The 26100-nt window shown below is 41.1% G+C and overlaps 1 protein-coding gene across 1 annotated transcript in view; it reads left to right on the plus strand.

The window, feature by feature from the left end:
* Window positions 1-375: 375 nt before the first annotated feature.
* CLASP1 (cytoplasmic linker associated protein 1) overlaps window positions 376-26100 on the plus strand; it is a gene marked incomplete in the record, with an annotated part of 116932 nt that continues 91207 nt past the window's right edge. The window contains 2 exon segments of the mRNA XM_072417919.1: window positions 376-500; window positions 9881-10345. Of these exon segments, the coding sequence (XP_072274020.1) occupies window positions 10151-10345 (195 nt within the window).

Genomic DNA, 26100 nt, shown 5'->3' on the forward strand with positions numbered 1-26100 from the left:
ATGCAGCCATTAGTGGAGGTTATGTAGACAGGAAGAGGCTGCAAAGAGATTGCAAAAGGTCACCAGCACTGAGACATAACAATAATGGTACATGGTGTATAGGGAGGGGTTTTATGTCTGCATGCACATTTCTTGTACTGTGCAGTTTCGAATAGAGAAATACATTGCAGAACAGTTGTTATATTTACAGTTCATTCATCATGTATTACACTGGAGATACGTTTTGATAATAGGGCAGTTGTGTTCCCGATTGCCCTCAGTAAACATGGCGGCCCAGGTGACACGCACAAGATGACGCCACGCGGCGTGGTGATGGCCGCTCTAGCCGGGCAGGTTTCGTTGGTGTGTCAGGCCGCGCATGCGCAGTGTCGGTTCCTTTCAGCGGCCGGGGCGGGGAGTCAGGCGAAGAGCAGAGAGTGGAGCGATGCGGCGGGGTGAGGAGCTGCGGGACAGCCGGCGGCCATAGACAGTTCAACGGCCTTAAAAGATACTCCTGGCAGGTAATGGCGGCCCGTCCGGGGCTCGGCGTGAGTCAGCGGTCTGCCTCGGCCGCACCTCTGTGAGTCTGTGGAGGCGCAATGTAGAATGAAGGAGGCCCGAGGACAGGGGCGCCTCTCCCCGGGCTGCCGCTAGGCCTGGACCCCCTTTGGCCGGATTCAGTAGTGGGCGGTGATCCATGGCAGCCAATCACAGATCACTTTACAGGGGTTGGTCAGTTGTATGCTAGGCTTTGGTTGCTATGGGTTACAGCATACAAGGCTATGTCTGAGGTGGGATGAATCATTCTTATAGGCTGGGGTCCAATGTCCATAGCGCCACATACAGCCTGCTTCTGCCCAGGGGTGAGGCTGCCTCTAGGGATGGGGCTGTGGTGTGTGCACCTATAGGGCTGGCACAGGATGGCATTGGTGGTGCTCTTATGGTTGGTAATGGCTGGGCACCTGTAGGGCTGGCAGGCTGGGTGTCTGTACTGACATGGCCATGGTGTTGGGCATCCTTAGAGATGGCACTTATGCCAATGGCACAAAAGTGCAGAGCAACCAGTAAGCCTGATTCATTGCCCATAGCTGGGGTAGGTTTAAAGGAACAAGATGGTGATCTTGGCACCTCCAGAGACCGCACTGGTTGGTCATGGTGCTGTATAATATAGGGACAGCGGTCTGATCATTTCTGGGGACAAGAAGGACCAAGATGGTGATCTGGGCACCTACATGGGCAGCCATCACTGTATATAATCTTCTGCAGTATTGGTCAGCAGTGCCTCCTCTATGTATAGTAACAATGCTGACAACCCTGCAAGGACAAATCTCTGTGTATAGCATGTGGCCGAGCTCATTGCTGCTCCTGGACACACACATCTCTATAGTTGTTACACGTAGTGCCTCCTACCTGCCATTCTAGGTGTTATTGGGTCCCCCCAATCTTCTCCCCTCCTTAAACACCCCAACCCATAACAAGTCATCAGATTCTGTGCAATGTGTAAATGGCTGATCTTGTTGCACCTGTTTGGGTTGTAGCAGAAATATTTTTATGACCTAATGTTCCCGAGGCTGTGACGGAATAAAGCCAGAGGAGTCACTTCTAATTCTCAGCATTAAGATCCCTACTAATCCACTTTTCTTTGGGCAGCAAACGTTTATTACGGGTCATTAAAACACGTTGGGTGAAGCCACCCTTTAGATGTTCGGGAGTCATTTTCCCCCTGCGTTGGTGTTAATGACATGTGTCACTACAGATGCCGAGAATGTCTGAAATGAAACCACGAATTGTTTGTTAATCACTTTCATGTGTAGCTCACACATATCTCTTTCTTAATGGTACATTAATGATCAAAGCCGGGTCCATTATTAGGGATTAGGGCCGCTGTTTATAAGTGGGTTTGGCTGGCCCTTTGCAAAGAAACAAGGTGTGATTAGTGAAATGAGCGCAATGTAGATTTGTTCTTTTTGTACCATGGTGTGGTTTGTATTTGCTTGTTTATTTGCTGATATTTATATAAGGCTTAGGTTGAATGAAGTGCAGGATCTTCTGGCCTAGTCGTCAGGCTTCAGTAGGATGATGAAGGGAATTAGGGAGTCTTAGCCTTTGCAGCAGGAGCTCGGAAAGGTCTATCATTCTTTTATAAACTAAAAGCAATTCTATCGTTGTCTGCCAAGAGGCCTATTGATTAGCTGAGATGATGTCATGGGCTCTCATTAAAGCTGCAGTCCTTGCAAACCATAGAATGGAAGGCGTAGCTAAGACATATATATATATATATATATATATATATATATATATATATATATATATATATATATATATATATATATATATATAGAACGCACTGCGCACAATGCTGATTTGTAGGATTATTATGTAGCTTTTGTATGTTTCATTTATGTTGTCATTACAGATTTTAGCGTCGGCGTTGTTAACCCAACTAAGTTGCTTTTGATGCGTCAGTATCACAAGCGGGTTCTTGGTGTTGGAAATCGCATCAGCCAGGTGCTCTTTCCTATCATAGTGTAGAAAAGGGAAGACCCATTCTATCATGCACATCCCATCTTATTGGGGTGAACATCTCCCCTCCTGTGGGTTGTAGTCAGTAAGATGTCCGTGGCCCTCCAGCCTTCCCTGGAAGGTGTTTATAATTTGGTCTCAGCTGACTGATCAGGAATTGGTGAGACTTCAGGCAAATAGTTGTCATATATATATATGTGAAACTAAATCTAAGCCTAGTCAATAAAATCCTACAAATTATTTAATTTAAGATGTTGTTTTCGATGTTGTCCTTCTGCAGCTTCTATTAAAATAATACCGGGTGATCCTGCTGCGCAGGTAATTCCTGTTAGTATATAGTATAGTTAGTATATAGTGTGACAACGGTTTCCCTACTATGATCCCCTGTTGTCACTGTCACCCTGTGCTCCCTTGGTGAAGACTACAAGCAGCTGTGCCAACATGGGTTCATCTGTGATCTGCAGCCAGGGTGGATTTATATAGGAGGGGATTAGCAGTGCACTGAAATGCAAAAACTGTGTTTTATATAAAAAAAAAAGAAATGAAAACGTGACCATTTAGATGATACACGATGCTTAATCAAACCGAATGTCATTAAGTCGGTTAAGCTTTGGGTCTTTTTTAAATGGATTTTTTATTTTACAAAGGAATTCTGTTCAGCCAGTCTTGCTACTGGCTCACTTAACCCATACAGTACAGCTAATTGACTCCATGTTTCCCGATTCCTTGGCCATCTGCCATTCGGTGGACATAAGACATAATGCTGATTTATCGACTGGTGAACATGCAAAAGCAGAGAGGTGACACCGGAAGCTGAAAATCTAAACCCGAGAATAAAGTTTCCCTGTTTCCTTGAATTGCCAGTGTTTGTGTAGAGTGGTGTCCTAATAATTAGCAAAGTATTGAGTTCTCAGCCCCCAAATTTATGTGTTTTAGGGCAGAGGAGTATTTATTGCTAACACTATAGATATGCAAGCAGTCTATATAGTCAGATTTCTGATGTCGGGTTCAGATAGGGGTAGAATACAACATTGATACCACTGTGCTTTGGGTAGGAAGACTTCTTGCAGCTGAAGATGCCCATTGACAGGTTGAAGTTTGGCCAGGTGTTGTGTGGAGATCAGATTTCCACTCGCTGTCAATGGATGTTAAAGAAAAAGGGTGCAGCAAAGCCTCCCAGGATACCTACCTCACGCATCCCAGGAGGCTCTTGGGTGCTCCTTCTATGGGGACATGCGCAGAAGGAGCCTTTTCGTGAGAAGAGAAAAATGTGCCGATCTCACGCATGTGCAGTGAGATCAGCAAGTTTTTTTTCCAACCTACATCACCCGATCTCGCACTTAGGTCGGTTGACGTAGGAAGAAGAAGAGGCAAAGATGGCGCCGCCTCGGAGACGGATGCCGGGATGTTCAGTTCCTCCTTAAATGGGGAACTGAGGAATATGATTGGTCCTCATAGTCCTGAATTTCTTATTGTAGTGTGCCCTTCTAAGGGCCATCCAGCAATAACCTCCTCCTTAGAGCCAATGTAAGGGGAACCTACCTGTAGAGGACTAGTTTTCCTATAGAGCACCTACCTGTAATATCCCATCAGAGGACCAGTTTCAGTGGACCTATACCTGTAATCCTGTTTGAGAGATGCCTACCTGTAATATCACCTTAGAGAACCGATTTTAGGAGCACCAACCTGTAACCCATATACCAGGAATGTGATGTAATTGTACTGTCACACCTAAATCTTCTCATTTCTGCTTTGTTGTTTTGGAATGCAATGTGAAAGCGGCTCACATTCCAGACAGTGGGTCCCATGTGCTCATTGCAGAACCATCGCCCACATAAGTATTGCTCCGACATACAGCATACCCTCAGGCATCATATCCGCTTCAAAATTCACCTTTTGTGACATGAAAGCCCTTTGCTTGGGGATATGTTTACAGGTGGATATTGAGACTATAATTTATCTGGTGTCTTACCTCACAGCCGCTCACTTTACCCCCGGAGTCCAACTATTGGCCAAGTAGTCTCAGCAATTATTGGGTCACATAAAACTGGGAAATATATTCATATAAAATGTTAGAGTCACTCAAACATTCAGGAATGGGTAGGCCGAACGCCCATTTACTCTTGCTTGACTTTAAGTATGTTGGGTAGAGCAGACAAAGTTCATAACTTCGTTTTTTTTATTCATTGCACACAATGCTTCATACATTCTCTACTCTGTATCAAAGTATAGAACAGTTCAGATAATTCTTCAAAAAATTGCTATAAAAAGGCCCTTGTATAGAGTGCTCAAGGGTTCCTAAATCCTGTTATGTTTATATTTCTTTGTCCTCTTAATTATGATTTCCACTCGTTGTCAATGGTTTTTTCCGGGACAGGAAATGAGGAAATATTTGCAAACGTTTATTATTGAACCGTGGCCGGGCAGCCAGAAAACTGGCATTTCTTGAAGTAGATTGGTAGTGAAAGGGATTTGTCCACCAAGTGACTGCACCCTGCAGTGCCTACAGACTTTTGCACTATTATTTCAATCGGTCTTTAAGCCCGGGGGGGCTTTGCATAGTCAGGACAAAGGGGGCTGTCAGTGACTTTTTATACCCAACTCATATACATTTTCCCAATAAATCTAAAACATGTGTGAATACAATAATAGGCATAGTCCTGTCCCCGCTCTTTGCTCCTATACTACAGATGCCTAATGAGATGAAAAGTGAGCCAATTATACCATTTAAAGTGAGTCAATTATACCATTTACCTGCAGAGTTTGGTTGGCCTATTTTCAAGTCTTTGCAGCTTGCATGCTATTTACATACAAAAGTCAATTTTTTTCATCCTAGTAGTCATCTGTAACACTAACAAATGTCAAAGCCTCTATTAGTCACTAAGGTTGAATCAGAGGGGGTGGGGACTAATTGTGAAAGGGGTGGAGCTTACACTTAAATTATTGTGCGCAGCCCTGGGTGTAGGATGCAGGGTCCTCCTATGGCTACTTGGAAGCTCCCGGTATGTGCAGGTGACATGCTTGCACTTTATTGAGAATGGTTGGTATAGGTGGTGGTGGTGGTGGCGGCGGCGGCGATTGTGGTGCTGGTGTTTTGTTTTTAGTTTCTGGACAAAGTTCAGCGGCTGCTTAGATAGATATTACATTCAATTAATAATATTAACCATCAATTTAAATTAATCCTTGCAATTGAGGAACGAGTCCTATTATAGACTAAATCTACCTGTACACTATTCAATTTCTGTGAATGATTGGACAACATATTTTTTTCGTTTTTTGTGTGTGTATGAGTACTTAATACAATTGCTTTTACCATCATAGCCATCACATATAAAACAAGTGGATTGAGCATTGACTACTTGTAGTCTGTTGCAAGGATTAATTTAAATCGATGAATAACATTATTAATTGAATGTAATATCTATCCAAGAGAAAATTGCTTATTGTGTGCCTAGCATAATCCTTTCCTATTCATCTCTCCTAATTGTGCTAATTAATAATGAGATTGATAAATCAGGTTTTGTCTTGGATCACATTTCCACTTATTGCACCCTGCTTTTATTATGAGTGATTTGGATAGTTTTCAGTGCAGAGAATCTTGTTCATGCCATGGTGAGCATCTGGTGTCCTTGTTAACCCTGAGCCAGGTTCTTTTATTATTAGGGAACCTTGGGGGTTCTGAGGAAAGGGAGCCATCCTTGTGAATTGTCTTCCGGGTAGCTCCCCGCGTGTAGTTTTGACAGAAATAAGCTTTTCATTGAGTGGAATTTTCAGCGTCTTTGTTCTTTATACCCAAATTGGGCTGTCGGGGATCCTCCCATGTGAACAGAAGCCGATTTCACAGACTCAGCAACGAATGGCCTGGGGGGGCTTGTGTCTGACAGCCTCTCCGGGCTCCCGGGCTCATTCGGAGGAATCTCCAATGCCTCTTCCATCGCTAGAATTGGGTTAATTGGCAGACTTGATGCCGGGTGTTGCTGTTGTGCAGCTTCATGGCATGGAGGAGACAACAGTCTGCTTCTCAGAACAGCCGGCATTGTGTGAAACATTTCTCCAGACATTGAGGTATGTGGTGATCTGCTTGACTCCCATTTATATGGTAATCTCGCATTATAGAAGGACAGCAGGTTTTCTTCTGTTGCAGGTAGTGAAATAATCACATTTACAGGGGAGTGAGGCAGCATCATGTCATCTCATCCTGAGCCTGGCTGTGGGTGTGTATCTGCTGCGCTGTACATACTGGCTTTGTATACAATGCTCTGTGTGTAACACACCGCTCCCCTTTATTATCACACACCCAGGACCATTTCACACTGCATTGTTTGATATGGATTTACAGGGCACTGTGTTTGTACTGGCCATGAAAAGGTGCACTCATATGTTACTTGTTCCCAGCTATCTCATCATTACAAAATACCCACTGGTATTATGGAGGGGCTTTATGTAGTCCTAACAACTTACTGTTTCTGTGACACAATGTGACAGGGTTAAAGGTTCTGTTTAAAGCAACAAAAATCCAGTGTTGTCTTGTATTCTGTGCACTCTGCTGTGTTATCACCTCTGCCTATTTCTATGGGAAAACACAACACCTCCCACCTGTGTAGTACTGGGATCGTACTTATGGTGAGGTTGCAGTGCTGCCATGTAGCATCTCTTTATGGTGGCTCAATAGGGAATGAATGGGGCAGCAGTGAGCGCTACTGGTACTGATAACAGGTGACGCTGATTCTTTAAGAACCAGCTGGGAGGTGCGAATGTTTGAGCAGCTAGAAAGGTACCAGATAAACCTGCCCATATGGGGGGGGGGGGGGGGGAATGTTTTGTAGTCCAATCCCAACTATTTAAAAATGATCTAAAACAAATGATAGAACATTTGTACAGCTATATCAATAATAATATTATAGTGAGTCAGTCATTGGTGGGTGTCCTAATAAGATCAATATGCTACATTTGCAATAAGATTTCTCTTTCCCTTGACCAGTCGCCCATCAATGATTCTCCAGGCCGGGCCATACGCTGCCTGTAGCCCAAAATCATGCGTCATTGGCGATAGTCGCCGTAAGTCCCGTTTTATGAATGATGCTTGCCATGTGCACATGGTATGGTGCGTGATCAGACAGGTAGAAAGGTTGTTTTTGTTTAGCGTGTTGATGCCAGGGGTGTGATGAAAATTCTGACATCCAGTGATTGCCTAACACACGGACATTGTTCTGTGCTGTAGAGAAGGGCAGGTTCCAACAACAGCTTCCGAGCTGTGTTATGCACAAGCTATGTTCTGTCGTCTGCTGACATCTTTTTGCAAAAAGAGTTTTAAGTGGAAATATGGACCAGTCTGCTCCACGCTAATCGTTTGATTTGTTGTGGCTGACTATACCAACGAGAAATGTGTCCCAAAGCAAAAAAATAAATTGCTTTTATTCACTTTAGTCATTGCTTAGACTAGAGGACTCCAACCCCCTCCCAATGTGACCGTTCTGAGCCAATCGCCAAGCAACATTGTGGTCATCTGATAGGGAGAGGATTATTATTTTTATTAATATTATTAATAAACAGGATTTTTGTATTGCCAACATATTACGCAGCGCTGTACGTTAAATAGGGATAGCAAAGGACAGACAGTGACAGAGGAAGAGGAGAGTACCCTGCCCGAAAAGCTTACAGTCTAGGAGGTAGGGGGGAAATGGCATGGTTCTCTATACTCAGCAGCACCAATTTGGTTCTTGACCACACGTGACCACTGTACTGAGGAGCAGAAGGTATGTTCTGCTTGCAATGTTATATTGTACTGTCCACCAGGCATTCCACAAACTGCTGCAATTGGGTGCTGCTACCTTCCCAGCTCCCCTGTGGTGGGAGGACAGACCCTACAGTCAATCATAGCAGAAATCCTGCACATGTGTAGACATCCTGGCTGAACTTTTACTTTCTCCACTTTTACTATCATAATGCAGGTCAGTTATTTACACAGGTAAGGGGGGTCATACACATTCCTTTTTGTTTATAAAACAGAGTTCAGGTACACCTTAAATTAACCACCCAACCATTAAGCCCGACCTTGGTTCGGGCTAAAAAAAGCTGGTCCCGTTGTTATCATCCAGTGTCGTGTTCCAGCGTCGATCTCCCTCTCCAGCGTCGGGTGCCTTCCCTGAGAACCAGCGGGACCAGGTTAGAAGCCGACCGGCATCTTCTTTTCCACCGGCCGGCATCTTCTTTTCCGCCGGCCGGCTTCTCTGCCGGCCGGCGGTGAAGAAGATGCCGGCCGGCGGAGAAGATGATGCCGGCTTCTTACCTGGTCCCGCTGTGATCATCCAGCGTCGTGTTCCCCCTCCAGCGTCGGGTGCCTTCTCTGAGAAGAAGCCGGCCGGCGAAGAAGAAGCGGGCCGGCTTCTTCTCCGTCTGTAGCGTGTGCGTGTCCCTCGTCGATGACGTCGGCACGTCTGTGGGAAATTCAAATTCAAACTCCTTCAAACACATTTTGTATTGGATTGAATACAAACTCCTGTATCCAATCCAATACAAAATAATTCAAAATAAATACAAAGCATGTAATTGGTAAATTCAAACTCTCATTTTGTATTGGATTGGATACAGGAGTTTGTATTCAATCCAATACAAAATGAGAGTTTGAATTTTGTTCTCATTTTGTATTGGATTGAATACAAAGTCCTGTATCCAATCCAATACAAAATAATAGAAAATATATTTATGTGGTTTTGTCTATAGGTATGTGACGGACACTAGGGAGGTGTTTTAGAAAAATATATTACTATACAATATACCGAATTATCGCATTTTCAGTATTTTTCATTTATTTATGTATTCTTGTTTAAGCTGATTTTTGTGTCTTTTATTTAATTTTATTAAAAGAAATATTTTTTTTTTTTTACATGATTGTGTGTTTCAAACATTTTTTTTTGTTCATGATATCTACTAGAACCCTGTTCGGACATATTTTTGTAAGTTACAGGTCTACAATTTAAAAAAAAAATTTCATGAAAAACAGTGTAAACAGAAATCTAGACATCAGTGTAACGCCCAGGTGGTTAAAGCAAAACAGTCAAAACACAGATAAATAGAAACTGTTGCACTTACCCATGGATCTGTACTTTTGTTCATCCTTTCTTGATATTTACAAAGCTTTAAAATAAATACTGAAAGGATTTTTCATTGTAAAAAAAGAATAATGAATATTATAAATTGGAAAATAATATTGTGAAAATTGCATTTTCTTTTAGACTAGATGTATTAGGAATCCAGAGTGTCCTGATTTGTTTTAGATATTTTTTTAATGATTTGCAATCTTCATGTTGTGACCATATTGAGATACTGAAGGAAAACAAAGATGAGTTTCTAATAATATCTGACTTTCTCTCCTCAGGACTGTCTGCAGAACTATGTACCTCTGGACCAGTGGCTTTACATTACAGTGCCTCTCCCCTTCTTGGTGAATATTTAAATTAGACTTTTAATATCACACCAGCTGCTCAGCAGACACATGGTGAATTGCTGTCATTCCCAGGATTGCATCTTTGACGGCCAAGCCCTCTGCAAGTTTTTATAGACAAGCGTTGACCACGAGGAAGTACCGTCTGACGGATCCCTGACCTACTGCCTTTCCTCCTAGCGTGTGCTACATCGCCCCCTAGCCATGGAGCAGGGAATGGATTACTGGTTAGCTCAGATCCAGCAGAAGGATGTGGGAAAACGGCTTCAAGTGGGACCAGACTTGATAGAATACCTGTCGGACAGACAGAAATCTATGGATTTAGAACAGGACCAGACTCTGCTTGATAAAATGGTTGATGGACTGGCTACATGCTGGGTCAATTCTAGTAATTACAAGGTAGGCATTAAAGTGCATTGCATCACTTGCTTTCTATGATGAGCTGATGGGGTTTGGGGGGTCTTTTGTTGTCAGGTCAGGCCCAGGACATCAGTGAATGAGCAGGCGCAAGAATTTCAAATATGAGCATTTTGACTCTGAATGGCTTCTGTCTGTTTCCTTTTGACAATCAATATGAAATCGTTTGTTTGAACTTCCATTGTAGTAAATTGACACTTTTTACTGAAAATGTCTGATCGGAGAACTTTTCCTCACATCTTAGATTGTTCTACAGGAATGACAAGGTCAATGTGCTAGACTGAAGGGCTATTTTTGATTGGTTCATCCTTCAGGCACTTTAGAAGATGAGCTGGGGTTGCCATGTTCCAGAGGCATTGCATTTGATAATCTACTCCACCACCTGCTCTTTTTCTTCTTGCAGAATTAAATACAGCAACCTATATTGGTCCTCATATTATCATTGTGAATCAAATCAGATTTAATCAGGGTATCGCTTTCAATTCTGAAATCCATTTTTTGAGTTTTTTTCCCTATTGACGGCAAATAGTGCTTTATTTTAACACCCCATAGCACCCCCACTGCATCTAGAATATTTGTAGGGTTACATTTCCTATACATATATAAATTTGTTGGTTATCTGTCATGCTAAGGTTTATTACATCCAATTAAAATTGGATACATACACACATACGGATAGGATTAAATATGAGGAAGGCTCTTGATCTTTTCCCCCAAGATTTCATTTCCCAAATGAGCATAATTTCCAGCAAGACTTGTATTCCGTCTAAAAATGTTCTGTGCACGTCCTAGTGTCAGTTGCGCTCACTGTTCTCTTTGCTGGAAGACTTTGGGAAGCAAAGCCTTGCTGCTGCCAATAATGGTTCCTCCATACAGTGACAATGCAGAGCAAATCTATGTAATGGGTGAGGTCAGCTCTGGTGAGACTGCAGGGAAGGTCTTTTACTTCTTTATGTCTTGTTTTGGACTCCACACTTCCAGAATTCAGATCCTCTTTATTGTCCAACAAAAGAATTTTCCCTTTGCTGATAGTAATTGGTTGTTGTGATTTTTTTGCTGTCTGTGACATTATTGGAGTGATGTGTGTAGGGCTATCGGTGATCCAATAGCAGACAGATTATTTATAGCTGCAGTTAATGAATGAATGAATTGGAATGTTCTCTTTGCAGAAATCTTGATAGATGAGATCTCCCATGCTCCCCATGAGCTGTGTTTTTGGTTTGGGTTTTGTAGACAGTTTGGCACGGAGATGACCAGATTTGTGTATTTCTGTCATTCTTCTTTCCTGCTGGTTTTCATTTTGAGCTGAACTATATTTTCCACTGTAGGATTCTCCTTTGAGTGTCAGAATTCCATACAATCATGCATAGCATTTCGTCATGATTACACATATAATGTATTGTTTGATGTTATTGGTCTCCTTCGTCCCCATCACATCCATGAACAAACTGTTTCCAAAAATATTCCATTCTGCAATGACCCCCTCAGACATCTTCAGAGCAGCTTGTTTATATTCTGTTGCTGATTAAACAATAGTACAGTGCGGCAAGTTCAACACTTACTAATCAAGAAACATTTTCACTTCATACTGACACTGATCCTGACATTGCTAAATATGGTATAGTGAAGAAGTAATCAAAAGTGTATGAAAAGTATGAATGAACTTTTTGATATCATAAGGTTAAAACTGAGGCAAATGGTAAAATACAGCGATGAAATCCATATAGAAAATCCGTTTACCTTCTAGATTTATATTTTTGTTTATCCAGTCTTGAGATTTACCAAGCTCTGCACACAACACAGCCCTGTCTGTTAGAATGGGAGACCTGTTTTTTTTAATTTTTTGAGCTGCTGTTCAGAAATCTTGTCTATCCCCCAGCCTGTGATTGGATGGTTGAAAGAAGCCTCTGTAACTCTCCTATTCCCCTTCTCCTACTGAGCACCTGATTGGCTGCTTGTGCTGCTTTTCTTTGCCCCAGTCCGAGCTCTTCCCTACAAAACATTGCAAGATGCTAATAAGTCAAATTCAGGTAGTTGTTCTTCTTGTATTAAAAAAAAAACTTTAAATGATGAGGGTTATGTGTTTCATAACATTTGTAAAATGGACAAACTCTACTGCTGTAGTAAGTCTCTCTCGATGTCTGTTTGGATGACAGATCCTGTAACTTAACTCCCAACAACTGATTTTAATTGCCTTCTCCTCAGCAATGTAACTTGTTCCCTGTCGTCCTTTTTGCATAAAATTGATTTCCTTTTGCTGCTAATGAATTGATTGATGCAACACGAGGGGTAAATTGCTCCGTGGTATGAAATGAAAACTGCATGAAAAGTTTAGCATTACGGCTCATTAACTGCTTCCTAATTCCTAAAAACTACAGATTGGTAGCGTTGACGTCCTTTCTTTGTGCAGGGCAGCAGGATGATGTAGGAAGCAAAGGTTTTTTGCCGATGTCATTTTAGTGGTTCGGTTAGAATTTCCCCAGTGGTTTTCCAGGTCCAGGAGGAGTACAGTAGGTCGGTTGTCTTATAGTGCCCTGCTGATTGGCGCTACTCCCAACACTCACACCACTTGTCCTGCAATGCATGCTTCTTGGATGTTGGCAACGATGCAGCCACCATGCTGGGAGACGTAACTGCAGTGCGATGAGCTGAGACAGGCAGAAGTAAATATAGTTGTGACCTTGTTGGTGTAAAAGAGGAACACGCTGTGAGGTAACCTTGACTTGAGCTGGGCAGGAAGCTGGGAGGACCCACTGTGCATTCTGGAGGGTTTGTGCTTTTATAGATCTTTCCATACATGGAACAATATTAGATGTGTGATTGATCTGATTCCAATGCTGCAATGAAAAAAACAAGCGAATGAGTTGAGGTTGGCAGAAGTCACATGACATAAAAAAATCTTTGACCAATTAAAAAAAAGAATGTATTATAGATTAAAAAAGATATTTTAACATTGTATAGTAATGGACGTAAGCTTGCAGAGAAAATCTTTTTACTGGGCTTTGATGAGATGCAAAGTTGTCACAATTCATGTTGCTGTAGGGCAAAGAAAGTTTAAGTGCAAAACAAGATAGTGTTGGGATATGTTCAGATGTCCAGTTACTTACACCTAGGGATGAATTGAATCTGTGCTCAAAATTTGTACAGCATAAGCTAAAATCTTTACAACCAGCCCTCAATGACCCCTCTAGCTGCAGGCGCTGTGTAGCAATTCATAATTGGAACATCTCTTCATCAGTGTAAGCAACTGGAGCGGCGGGGAAATCTAAGTTTTCTTTTTTTTTTTAACTTTCTCCTTCAGTAGGTTGGGTGTCTGCTTCTTTCAAGCTTACAAACCAGCACCAGAAACAGGAACATTGGTTACAAATATCTGACCTGTAAACTGAGGAAAGTCTTGAGATGCAGCCAATCAGAGCTGTTTTCTGTAGTGTAGCAGCCAATCAGAGCTGTTTTCTGTAGTGTGCTCATCAGTGCCACTGCTGCCTCCCTTCACTGGCTGTTTTGTTGAGACTGCTGGATGAATATTTGCTGTCTCATTTCACTGTCACCCACTTTACATCATGTTGGATAGGCAGTTTTTTTGGATGGTGGCAGCCTAATGTGTAAGATAGCAGATCACTTAAGTAACAAAAGACACAAAGTAAGAGTAACAAAAACAGAGAAATTATCCTATTGTTAAATGCAGATACTTCTTATACTTTATGGGAATTGCTACACAAGTCTTTAATTTTCCTGTCATATTAGGGAGTAAAGGTTGACATTACAAATTTGTGGATTTCCTCCACCTATCTTTTGCTGCAGATTCTTTCCTGTGTATGGATCTCTGTCATGTTGGTACTATGATGAATTGTAATTGTTTTACCAGTTTGATAGAGGGTGTGTAGATGCAGATATTACCAATTGAAATGTCCTGAAATGTGGATGTTTGTTTCTGTCATGGTGATTCTGCATTCTCATGTATCTGTGATCCTTGCCGTATTTTGCCATATGACGAATTTCCCTGCCAGCATTCAGAGTCTCTAGCTCTGTCTGCTGCCTGTGGACTTTCTAAAATGCATTTTAAAAACATGGCTTGCATTTTCGAATTGTCCCCAGAATCCCTGCAATTCTTGCTGTCAAGTCTCCTCTAAACTTACTCCTGGATTTTCCCATGTCAGAACATTTCTGTCCAGCATTTACGTTCACTGTGCTGCTGACATTTTGTATTGCTGAGAATTTGCAAAACCTTCTCCATCAAGGCCCCACTTCCTGGATGTGGATGACATCTTTTCTGTTTAAAACATCATCCAGTAAAACTAAAATATAAGTGTTGCCATTTAACCTAAAATTTACTAAACTATCTATCAGGATTGAACAGCAAATACCTGAAGGAATCTGAAGCTATGCACTGGGCATCCACTTATCACCTCTTTAGTGGTCTGAGCCCCCTGCAGACAGTAGGCTCTCATTGCTCGCCATGCTATTTGTTTTGCTGATTAAGTAGCTTCAGCACATTCACTGAAACAAATATATAGATCAGGAGCTCTGATATTATTGGGCCCTATTTGCAAAGCAATATCATTCATCAAACTGCTCTGTTGGTTTGATAAACGTGTGATTGGGAAGGACCACTGTGATTTCCAATATAGGAGAGCACAGAAGGGTGTGTACAGACTTCTGTTCATCTATCACTAGAAACAATCACAAAAGATTGTTTCCAGCTACATGAATCTGACATCTGTATGGATGGGTCTTTGGTGTAAAGGCCCAATATAGGCCTATGCTTCTGAGTGGCCAAAGCATGGCTGTCTGAATAAAGTGGAGGCACTAGGTTATAAGCAATGTACAACCTTTAGGACAAGATCTAGCTAAATGTAGAACTTTGGGGTGGCTGGTGGGCTGGATCTACTTATGGATAAGGGCAAAAATGTAACAAAACTAAAACATTTCCCAGCCCTTAAAATCTCTGTTTATCCCAGCACTAAGTTTCTGTTTCAGATACTTCCTGTTAAAGGATGATGTTGTTCTATCACTGTCTTACAATTGTTTTCCTGCGATGTCACACTATAGATCATTGCAAAATAAAAAAAACCTGCACGTGTTTGTACAAATGCACATTATGCAGGTGTGAGAAACTGGTGACAATTGTCCTGGGAAATGCTTTGCAACCTTCACTGGAGTGCTAAATGTACAGAGAAAGTAACCTAATGTAACTAAACTGTAGAAGGATTCCATGCGGTCATGGAACTGGTTCTGATAAAACAGGCCGCTGCAATATCGGGTCACCCTGACTAATGTCCTGCACAGGACCAGTTGAAATATGTTGGTTACCTTTGATGATGATATCTGTTGGGAGCGATTTGTTTTAATCTGCACCGGAAAGTGAAATTCTCATTTCAAGTGCATTTTCTATATTCCCTTTAAAGGTTGGTTAAAAGGTAATCCTGAGTTGATCATCTGAAGTGGGAGTGTTGTTTACCTTCAATGGACTATAAACTTAAGAAAGTACTGTCGTGAAGTGTGAGCCGCACGTTTCAGAAATGTAACTAGAGGTCAGAGTCATCTGTAATGCAATTCAACTTGTAGATAAGTGAAAGTCTGTCACATAAAATCAATGAAGAGGCTAGCTGTGTGATTCACATCACGTTTCATCAGTATCATACTTTGTGTGAACAATACAATCTAATATTTGGACATTTCTGACAAATTTGTGTTGTCAAGCATGGCTGATGTTTTTTTATTTTTCACTTCCTAATAAAACAAGGAAATCGCCTGCTCAGCATCGGCTTATTGGGTTTTTAGATACATACAAAGCTTGGTTGATAGTGGGCGTTGATCTGGCAGGACCTAGAACTATCTTTGTGTTTATAGCGAGGAATATTTTTGCTTTCCCCCCAAAGGAGCTGGGAATACTATGGCACAAGTATTCCTACCATCTTGCGGTGGGCGATTCAGATGAATACAGTTTGTGTTTTCTTTCAGACTTTCCAAATCTTTTCATCACAGTCTGGCTCCTTGTTCTGGTGAAGACATGCCATGTCCCAGTGCATACCTGAACCGCTCCTGAGTATTTCGTATAGTCCATTCCTTGTTCTCTCTCATTCCTGGTCACTGACCTTATACAGCAGCACTCAGGAACTCCTTCCTTACGGCCTCTGTATGTCAATCATATAACTGCTTTACAGAAAAAATGTTTTAAAAAAAGGATTCATATCTTACAAATAATTGATTCTGTCTGTCTGCAAATTAAGCCGTCAGAGAAAAGATCAGTTCTAATTTTTGTGTGCAGCTGTATTGGGGAGATGTTGCCTAAATTCCTTGTTTCAGTGACGACCAGGATAGGAACAAATTGCATCAATAAAAACTCTACTTTGGCTCTAATTTTTCTCTGGTTTGTTCAAGAGTATGAAAATGAAAAAAGAACCTGAAGACTTTTTGAATGTATGTAAGCATTTTGCGGTTTGTGATTTGTGTGTCTCAGCTGTGAGATGACAGAGCTGCCATTCTGCTTTTGTTTATAGAGCTTGTTAAAGAGTCACTTATTGGTATAATCGCAGCTCAGCGAGTTTTCACAGGACACCTCTGTACTCTGAAAGGTCACGTTAGGTTTCTGCTTATCCTCAGATTTGTCGGTGTGTGAGAAGGGACAGAATAATCTCTTGCTCTTTTAGAGACTGCGGCTGTCCCCCTCCAGCACTTCCTGGGTGCTGTATATTTTTTATGAGGTGACATAACATTAGGAGGAATGAACTGTCTTGCACAGAACAGGTTCTCTCATCCGCTAATTAGGCACCTCTCAGGGTGGACATCTGCAATAATTGCAGGGTGGTTATCCTTCCCATCCCAGGGCCTTCATCTGCTCACCTGCCAAAAATGAGAGGCTGTCTGACCCAGGCACTCCAGACTGCACTTCTGGAAGATTATATAGCCAGCTGCAAGGGCAGACACTTCATAAATACTTGCTTGTACACCTAGGAGAAGACCAATCATCTGTGACTCTTACAGAAACATTTGCCTGGGACTGCAGAAGAATATTTTGCATTGGTGAATGATTGACCCATCACATGCTAAATGTGTAAATATGATGTTTGGGTTAAGTTTATCTCTTGGATTCTTGTGTTCCTCAGCTGTTCCTTCTGCTGCTTAAACTGAGAGCTGTAGATTTATTTTTGTTTTTTTAGTTACTAATTTTATCAATCTGTGCTAATCTCTTTAAAACCTTATTTCTTTGTATCATTAAAATGGTATATCAGGGCAGTGACATTCATTTCTAAAGCTGGCTTTGCTTTCTGCTTAGTCACGGTGCATGATGGTCCAGCAGTGCCAATGCTTTAGCTTCACTGCAAGTCTATCAGACTGTTTTGTCTGACTGAAAACAGAATCTTTATAGTCTGATGTAAAACATTTTCTGGGTTGAGCACTGAGATTGTATACATTTTACATAATGATGTAAAATGTATACAATCTCAGTGCTCAACCCAGAAAATGTTTTAAGCCGGGTGGGAAGAAATTGTAGGTGGGTGGCAGCCCCTGTATTGTGACCAAACGCTTTAGTAACCACCCAAAAACAGCCGGGTGGGTGCTGAAAAGTGCCGGGTGGTGCACCCAGCTAAAAGGGCCTGGGGAGAACCCTGAATCTGAACCTTTACCCTCTTTGGCAGATTGTCAAAAAAAAAAAAAAATCAGAGTTCGAAAATCAACATCAAAAGATGTTTGTAGCTTAATTTACTTTCCCAATGGCCTGCAAGTAACCAAAAGAATATCAATAAAGGGTTCATTTTTAATTTGTATACAAAGAGCACATTTGTGCCATGCACACCTTGTGAGAAGAAATGGGAACTTATACTGACAATGATACGTGCATGTTGTGGCCTCAGTTCAGTTTATCCACTTTGGTTTCAGGTTCAGTAATGCAGAGAATGTGATTATGTTTCACCACCCAGAGATCAGTGCCATACAAATATTTGGTTCCCCATAATCCTGGTTACATCTCCCTTTCTAGTTCCTTTCTAGTCTACTTTCTAGTTCATGTGAAAAAAATTATTTTAGTGGGGTATTTTAGAAGGGTATTTTATTTAAGGTATGTATGGGAGGGACAAAAAAAGTAACCGTGAACATTAGAAAAGTTAAAGTAAAAAGTTTTTTTTTTGTCTGCTCAACATACCCACATCGGTGATGAAAACCAAGAAGAAGCCGAAAATGATTACATTTTTATTGATGCTTAAGTTATTACATGGGATCAAATAGAATGCCCTTTATTTTTTTATGTTAAATAATAATTTTAAATAGAGCCTTTGTGGTTGTTTTGGGTGGGGCAAAGGGTAACGAATTCCTGATCTAAATGGCTACCTCAATCAGATTCAATAAGGACTGAATAAAAAAGTCATTTTTGCGTTGCATTTGGCTGTTATTAGGCTGGGAGAACACTTGATGGTCATCATGGTGGTTACAGCTGGAACAGCTGCAGGGGATGGTCTATGCTATTCACAGAGGACTAATTGTTGGGGCTTGTCTCATGGAAGTTTCTATGTTCAGATCTCAGCTTGCTTCCATAACATTGGTGTCTAAGATGACATCAGCTTGAAATTCCATTAGATGAAGTCATCTATATTGCTGCACTTCACAGATTTCCTCCAGGAGAAATATATGAACTTCCAGACCTAGCATGTTGCCTGAGTGCATTCAGCAAAGGTGTTAATTCAAGAAGTGGACAGACGAATTTACATTGATTTGAATTTACATAATGTTTCTTTACAGACTGAGAATCATTGCTTAAACCAAACCTAAACTACAGGTTCTGCTTAAAATAGCAAACCTATATGTAAATGTGCTTCTGTATCCATGCCCATACTGTATAACTATAGGCCCTGCTGGACAGATTCCAGGAGCCCTATCACTGGCATCAGCCTTGCGTTATTACTAATTTTTGTATTGTTTTTTAGGTACAAGCATCATAAACCTCCAACACATTTTAGGTGATATGGTCTCCTTCTTCAGGGCTCAAGCAAATATTTTGTATTTATGTCCTATCTGCGTTCACTGAAGGTCATAGTTAGGGATAAAACTCCTTGCTGCCATGGAGTAGATAGCAAATGCTGAGAATTCGGATCCTTCAGTGAACTCGTCAGGATAGAAATACAATATATATACCTATGCTCTGAAGTGGAAGAGGCCGCATCCCGTGAAATGTGTTTGCTGTTTACAATGTTCTTAAAAATTAAAGACTGTAAGCAAGATATTAATCCAGTTATTAACCAGGATTTCTTTAAAACTGGGTGGGAAGAAGCTGTAGGTGGGTGGTGGCTCCTGTTATGGGACCTAACTTATCAGTAAGTACCCAAAAACAGCTGGGTGGTTAGTGAAAAGAGCCGGCTGGTGCGCCCAGCTAAAAGGGGCTGGAGAAAACACAGTGATCTGTACAACTGTTTGTATTGTGGCTCCTTGTTCCACATCCATAAATTAATCCTTTGATGAATGACATCCCACTTCTACCAGGACAGCATTAATGTAGAACCTAAAAAGTCCCCCACCACAACCCTCCGTGCATGGGTTCAGTCCAAACCAGGGGAACCACCGACAAGGTTTTGGGTGTGTAATGCTACAGCATGTCTATCAGATCAGTTGTTTCCAGACTGAACTAAGCAGCTGGAGTGATTGGGGAGAGAGATTGGGGTCTATGGGCAACAACTGACTTTGTTTCTTTTTTCTTTTGTCGTGTTTTTTTATTCATTGCCTTTTTCTATATCTTCATTTTACACTCTTTGTGGTTAATACGATTCCACTCTGCGAATGAGTAATAAAAAATCCCCACCATCAACACATTTATATACCCCGTACTTTACTGAAGCTTTTTCTCCCCCGGGAATTCTTCTTGTTAAAGTTGTTAATTCTGTTGTGTGAAAGTTTGCATTACATGTTTTAGCAGTCATTTAAAAACCTTCAGATGCACACATTTTTCCTGTAAATTTGGATGTAGGATCCTTGTTTATGTTGGATTTTGCATATGTCCATATTAACGAGCGTCTTGAATCTGTGACTTTGATTAGCTAACTAAAACCTGCATGCACCGCCTGTGCTGTCACTCAGCAATTGCTTGGCCCAGAAATGCTAAAACACAACTGCAGTCAGTGCTCATGAAAGCCAAGATCTGAGCACAGACCATAGCGGGCCAGAAATGTAAGAAAGAGGCAGATGAACATACATTACAGACTAGTGAGAGTTACAGGACATTAAAATAAACTGGATCTGTACTCCAGGTTTACAGATGTTGGGTCCAGGTCCTCGGCCCAGGATCTGTAGGGCTTCAACTTCTCTCAAAGACCTAAACTAATACCTCAAATGCCATGTAAGCATAAGAGACCCTGTGATAAACACAAGCTACTTGAAACAGATATATACGTAAAATGATTGAGTGATTGCCTACCTTTCCCCTATGGTTCACATTCGTTCCATTGATTCGCCTCCACATAACTGCTGTACCTTGTAATAGAGGAGGAACCAGCAAGAGCTTAGGCTGGATACACACATGCAATAGTTCAAGTCCAATAATCGGTTCAAGGCCGATATCAGACGAAAATCTTGGGTGTGTACAGCGCTCATTGTCCGAACGACTGTCCTGGCGGATCCCCAGACGATGGACAACGAATGATTGTAATGAAAGTGAAGGGAAGAGAGCGCAGCGGGGTGCCGCTTCACCGTTCCCTCCCCCACCCCTCCCTCTCCATAGACCCGAATGGTGCTGTATGTACAGCACTCGTTCATGCATCGTGCAGTCGTTAGTCGTTGGAAAGGATCAATAAATATTCTTTCCAGCGACAATGATTGCACGTGTGTACGTAGCTTTATGGGGATCCAGTGGGATCAATGGTTCTGGAAGTATTTCTTGCCTAGGGGACTTCACATGAACTTTTTCATGAATAGGGCAGCTTTTTGGCAGCAGAGTTTGTAAATACTTTATTGTCAAAGAATGTCTGTTTCAGGTACTTTAATTTGTTTGAATGACTGGATTACTTTACCATAGTAATGTCATTTCAAAAGCTCCTTTCAGTCCTACTTAAAATGCACTTTTCAGTAAGAAAATACCTGTTGATCCTGCTATGAAGGCATTTTTAATGAGATAATGACTCTCCTTGTTGTGCTCCTGCATTGCCATTTATTCCTGGTGTATGCTGCAAAGGGGTGTGCTGGGGCACATGGCACCGTCATTCTGGGGTAGTTCAGAGTAATGATATGCAGTCAACACTGTAGTGAGTTTGTGTAGACAAAACGTGACTAAAAACTTTAAACAAACTCATCATTCCTGTGAAGAGAGAAGAAAGAAAACCATTTGTCCATTGCATGGACTATAGTCCAGCAATATGTACTAAACAAGCAATTGACTGACCAGCACCATGAAGTATTAGTAAGGCTTTGTATGATGGTTAAAATATAGAAAACTGTCACTGCGGACATCCCTGTTGATGTTCATGGTCTTCTTTCCTGACATCTGTAGATGCTTTGTAGTATTTTGAAACTTTGGATAGGCCAGTATCAGACAATTATTCCGTTGATCTGCATTCACGAAACAGCCAACCTCCTACATTCAATGCCCTTATTGTTCATGTTTTGGAACAAACACCTAAACCACATATGATGTTAGTGCAGCTCTTATTGCACCCCCACATAGGTTACTTGTGAATTGGGTGACAACAATTGTATTTTTAGGAGGCGCCAGGGAATGGTATTTTTCCTTTTGCTGCTTGAAGAAATCTTTAAATGCTGCAGCTCGTGGAGTCCCCATAGCAGCAGTATGGTAAGCATGCTGAGGTCATTACTTTCCTGTTACAGACCAAGCTGCTATTCCTTTCCTCTTGTTACAAGTAATGTGAATGAAGAGTATAGGGGTTCCTATGAGGAATAATCACACATCTCATATATGCAATAATTCACAAATTGTCCTCAGTAATGCAGGAATCCAAACACTATTTTACACTTGTACCGTAGTTGTTATAAAGAGAACATAATGTCCTTCTTTGTGGGTTCGACATTGTCATGGAGATGGGGCAATTACGTTTCATCCATTGTTTTGGGGGTTAAATTTTGTTTTTAATACAGTTTTGCCATATGTATAGTTATTGAGTCTATCATAGGACTGAAATGATTGTCGGACCATTTAAAGTAGGAAACTATTAATATGATTTCAGCATGTTAAAAAGTATTTTCTTGCCCAGAGTCATCCTAAAGAATTTCCTGGCTTTGCAGGTATCGTACTATTTGCATTTTCTGTTGCTGAAAAAAGTTTGTTGACGTTCCATAAAACATTTGTAATGTACAGTATCTTTTCCACAGCAACCGGTCATGCTCTACCATTCACTAAATTGCTGCAGAAAAACATCTCACACAACATTGACATTATGTATGTAAACTCTAAACTACTCCCACGGCTTCCTTCCTGGGGAGATTTACCCCGTTTGGCCTGGTGGCCATTGTTCCTGGTGCAGAAAGTGATGGAAAATCTCAGGAAATGAGGGCTTATCTTCTGATTTAGTTTTATTGACAACTTTCTAAGAGACAAAGCCTCCTCTCTTTCAGGAGAACCTGTTGTGGACCCCCTGAATCTCAGATTCTGTAATTGCCATTAGGGGAACTTCATAACCTGTTGTTTTTAATTGGCTTCCTGTTTTATGTAGTGCAATATGGGAATTGTGACTTCATAAAACATAGATGTCACGAAAAGTGAGTGTAAAATCTGTCAAATGTTAAACACTGTAAATCCCCACCTTCAGGTTGCCTGCACTGTTTAAAAACTCTTTTCGTCCCCTGAAGTCTGCTGGAAAAAGTGAATATTCTGGGAGAGCATCTCCTGGGTCTGTGCAGCTCTCGCTGGTTTCTTCTGTTGACATCCAGGTCACAGCGGAAGGGAATAATGGGAAACCCAGGAGACAGAAAATTCCAGAACTGTATAGAATTGGTTGGGAACAGTTCTGATCAACCCTGATAACATCAAGCAGTGCAGACTTTTCTTTACAAGTTTGTGCTGTGTTGCAAGTCTTCCAGTCCCACATATTCTTTGTTGCAATGCCCTCATATTCAGCTAATAACACATTTTGCATAAACAAACCTTCTCATTATAATAAAGTTTTAATATTTAAGTTCCAACATAAATTTAGTTGTTAATGGTGCTCTTCACATGCAGTGCTACTGTAACTAAACTGCAATCTTCTCCTGGACCCTCAGCGGTGTGAATGTCCCCCTGGTGTCCTCTCCGTGTAGTCAGTTTCCTGTTTACCATGCCTGGGCCTCCTCTGTGTTTACACTCATCACAGTGCTCATACAAGAGTTTATTATCATTGCTCAGCTGGTGGCAGCAGTCATTAACCTGTAAAGACTGCTGTGTATATGTTGCTTATCACATATGCCTGCTATTCACATTCCTAGTCCACTGGTGAGATTTAAATTATCATGCCAATCTATAGAAACAAAGCAAATGCAGCTCAGAATTAGGTAAGCTGCAGTTCAAAAGCTTTGCTATGTTTCCCTCATCTCTGTTTTTGTTAACTATGCTCCTGTATATTGTACAGAACTATCAGAACTGTTAATTGGATTCTTGTATCTCTTTTGTGTAAAGCCCCCTGGTAAGAAGTGACATGGCTGCCTCCTGTTACCACCAGCAATGCTGATATATTTGGAGGCAGCTATTTTGGGTAAGAAATGCAGCAGAAGATGGCACACGTGTTTTCAGTGTGTGCAGAGAGCCCACAACCAGCTTCTCACCCTATCTGCACCTTTTATTTTCACTCCCACAACTTTCTCCAAACTGCTGCTGACAAATGATCACTCTGCCTACCATGAATATTTCATTAATATACAGAGCTCTCGTGTACAGGAATGAGGCCTCCATGCTAAATTGCTGCTTATGTATGCAGCTGCCTAATTTAACTTTCTTACTTTATGTGCATACAACATTTAAAAAAAACTGCTCCCCTATTGTTGGAAATGTTATCAGTGCAAATAACACATTTTCACGAAAGTAGATCAAAAAAAATTCCACCCCAAAAAATCAAATTTTCCCTTGCCTGGTGACTCAGTGAAGCTGCACCAACACGCACACTGTCCATTGTCAGGAAGTGGATGCAGGACATGCAAAGAACAAAAAATTTAAACATGGAAGAAAAATGGCAAATGAAAGGGACAAATAAATGTAATTTAGAATTTAAATCTTTAGTGAAGCTGATCCCAGAGTGTTCACTATAAATGTAATCTAAACAAGCTGTGCAAGCACAACCCTCGTCAACGCTGTAACTGTAAGCTCTGTAGAGGGCACAAGCAGATCTGTTTCCAATTTTTTGCTCAACTGACCTGACCAATCAATTTTCTAATTTGTTTTTGCTTCTTCATTGGAAGACTTAAAACACAGATTGCATGTATTTGATATTCTGCCCATCCAATCACTGGATAGTGATGAAGTGTACCATAGAACAGATGGGAGCTATGAATCGGATTTGATCCTTCGGTACACACTGCACAACTTACATAGTTTGTATATTTCTGATTTTTGTTTACAAATGGTCAACTGGTAAAGTCACTTCAGAACTGATCACTTTGTTGGTTTGATTGAATTGTTGATTTGGTTGGAAGTAAAAATTTCTGAAGTACCAGCCCTCAGCTGTTAGAAATGATCTGTAAGGTAAGCATATACATCCTATACAGGACTTTAATATATGAACATTATTATTCTTTTCCTGAAAATATTGGCACCACTATGCTGTCCCCTTTCAGTCTTCTGGTGCAAATTTTGGGTTTGTTTCTGATAAATAACGATTACAGATTGTTTTTCAAAATGCAAAATCCTTAGCAATCCTTTAAGTATGCATTGCACTGAAAGATATTGCGTTTATATTGAGTGTGTTGGAGGATAAATAGCACCATTTTTCCATTCTGCAGTCCAGATCTGTAAGGAAGAACTTGGTGCCTTTTCTCTCTGTACTCCGTTGCAAGGCTAAATTGCAGGGCAGGATGGAGAGATACAAATCCTTTGTCAGGTAAATCTGCTCCTGTGTATATTTGCTAACTTGTGTATTTTGCAGTGTGAGTTAATCTTATAAAGTTGATCTCAAAACATATTTGAAGAATCAACTTGTGTACACGGATATAAAGTCCTTATTATTGTGTTCTCATCACACTGCCGCTCAGCTGGACAGAAACCAGAAAGTGGCAACCAAACAGATTATTTACAGAGACATTTGGTTAATTCTGGGAAATTCCCGATTTTGTTTAGTCAGATCAAAATAAAAACAAGAATGAAACTTTAATGTAAAAAAATGGTTCCTTTTAGGGAATAAAGCTTTCCTGATATGCTCTGTGGCTCTAAGAGATTTATGGAGTCGCTATGGAAGCCCTGATGGCTGCACATTTTAATCTGAGATTTCCAAATATCCGATTTGTTTTCTGTTGAGTGATTGTACATGACAGTTTAGTATTTTGGGTAAAAAAATATAGACCTTGAGAATATTAGACATTGAGGATTCCTCCTCCTTTGTGTCTTACAGACAGTTTATACATCAGAAACAACAAGCTCTGCACGCTTACTCTGGTATCTCATGTTTGTCAGAATCTGGGCAGATTTCCTGCAGTCCTGACATGCTGCTCCAGACTGACGGTCACGTTTACCAGATTGGAGACGATCGGGCTGGTGTTTGCACAGGACTGCCTGATTTGCTGCAGCTCACAGAGAAGTGTCCATAGATGATGGCAGAACACATGAAAATTTGATTGGTTGG

The sequence above is a fragment of the Pyxicephalus adspersus genome, chromosome 7 (genome assembly GCF_032062135.1).
Source record: "Pyxicephalus adspersus chromosome 7, UCB_Pads_2.0, whole genome shotgun sequence".
Lineage (NCBI taxonomy): Eukaryota > Metazoa > Chordata > Amphibia > Anura > Pyxicephalidae > Pyxicephalus > Pyxicephalus adspersus.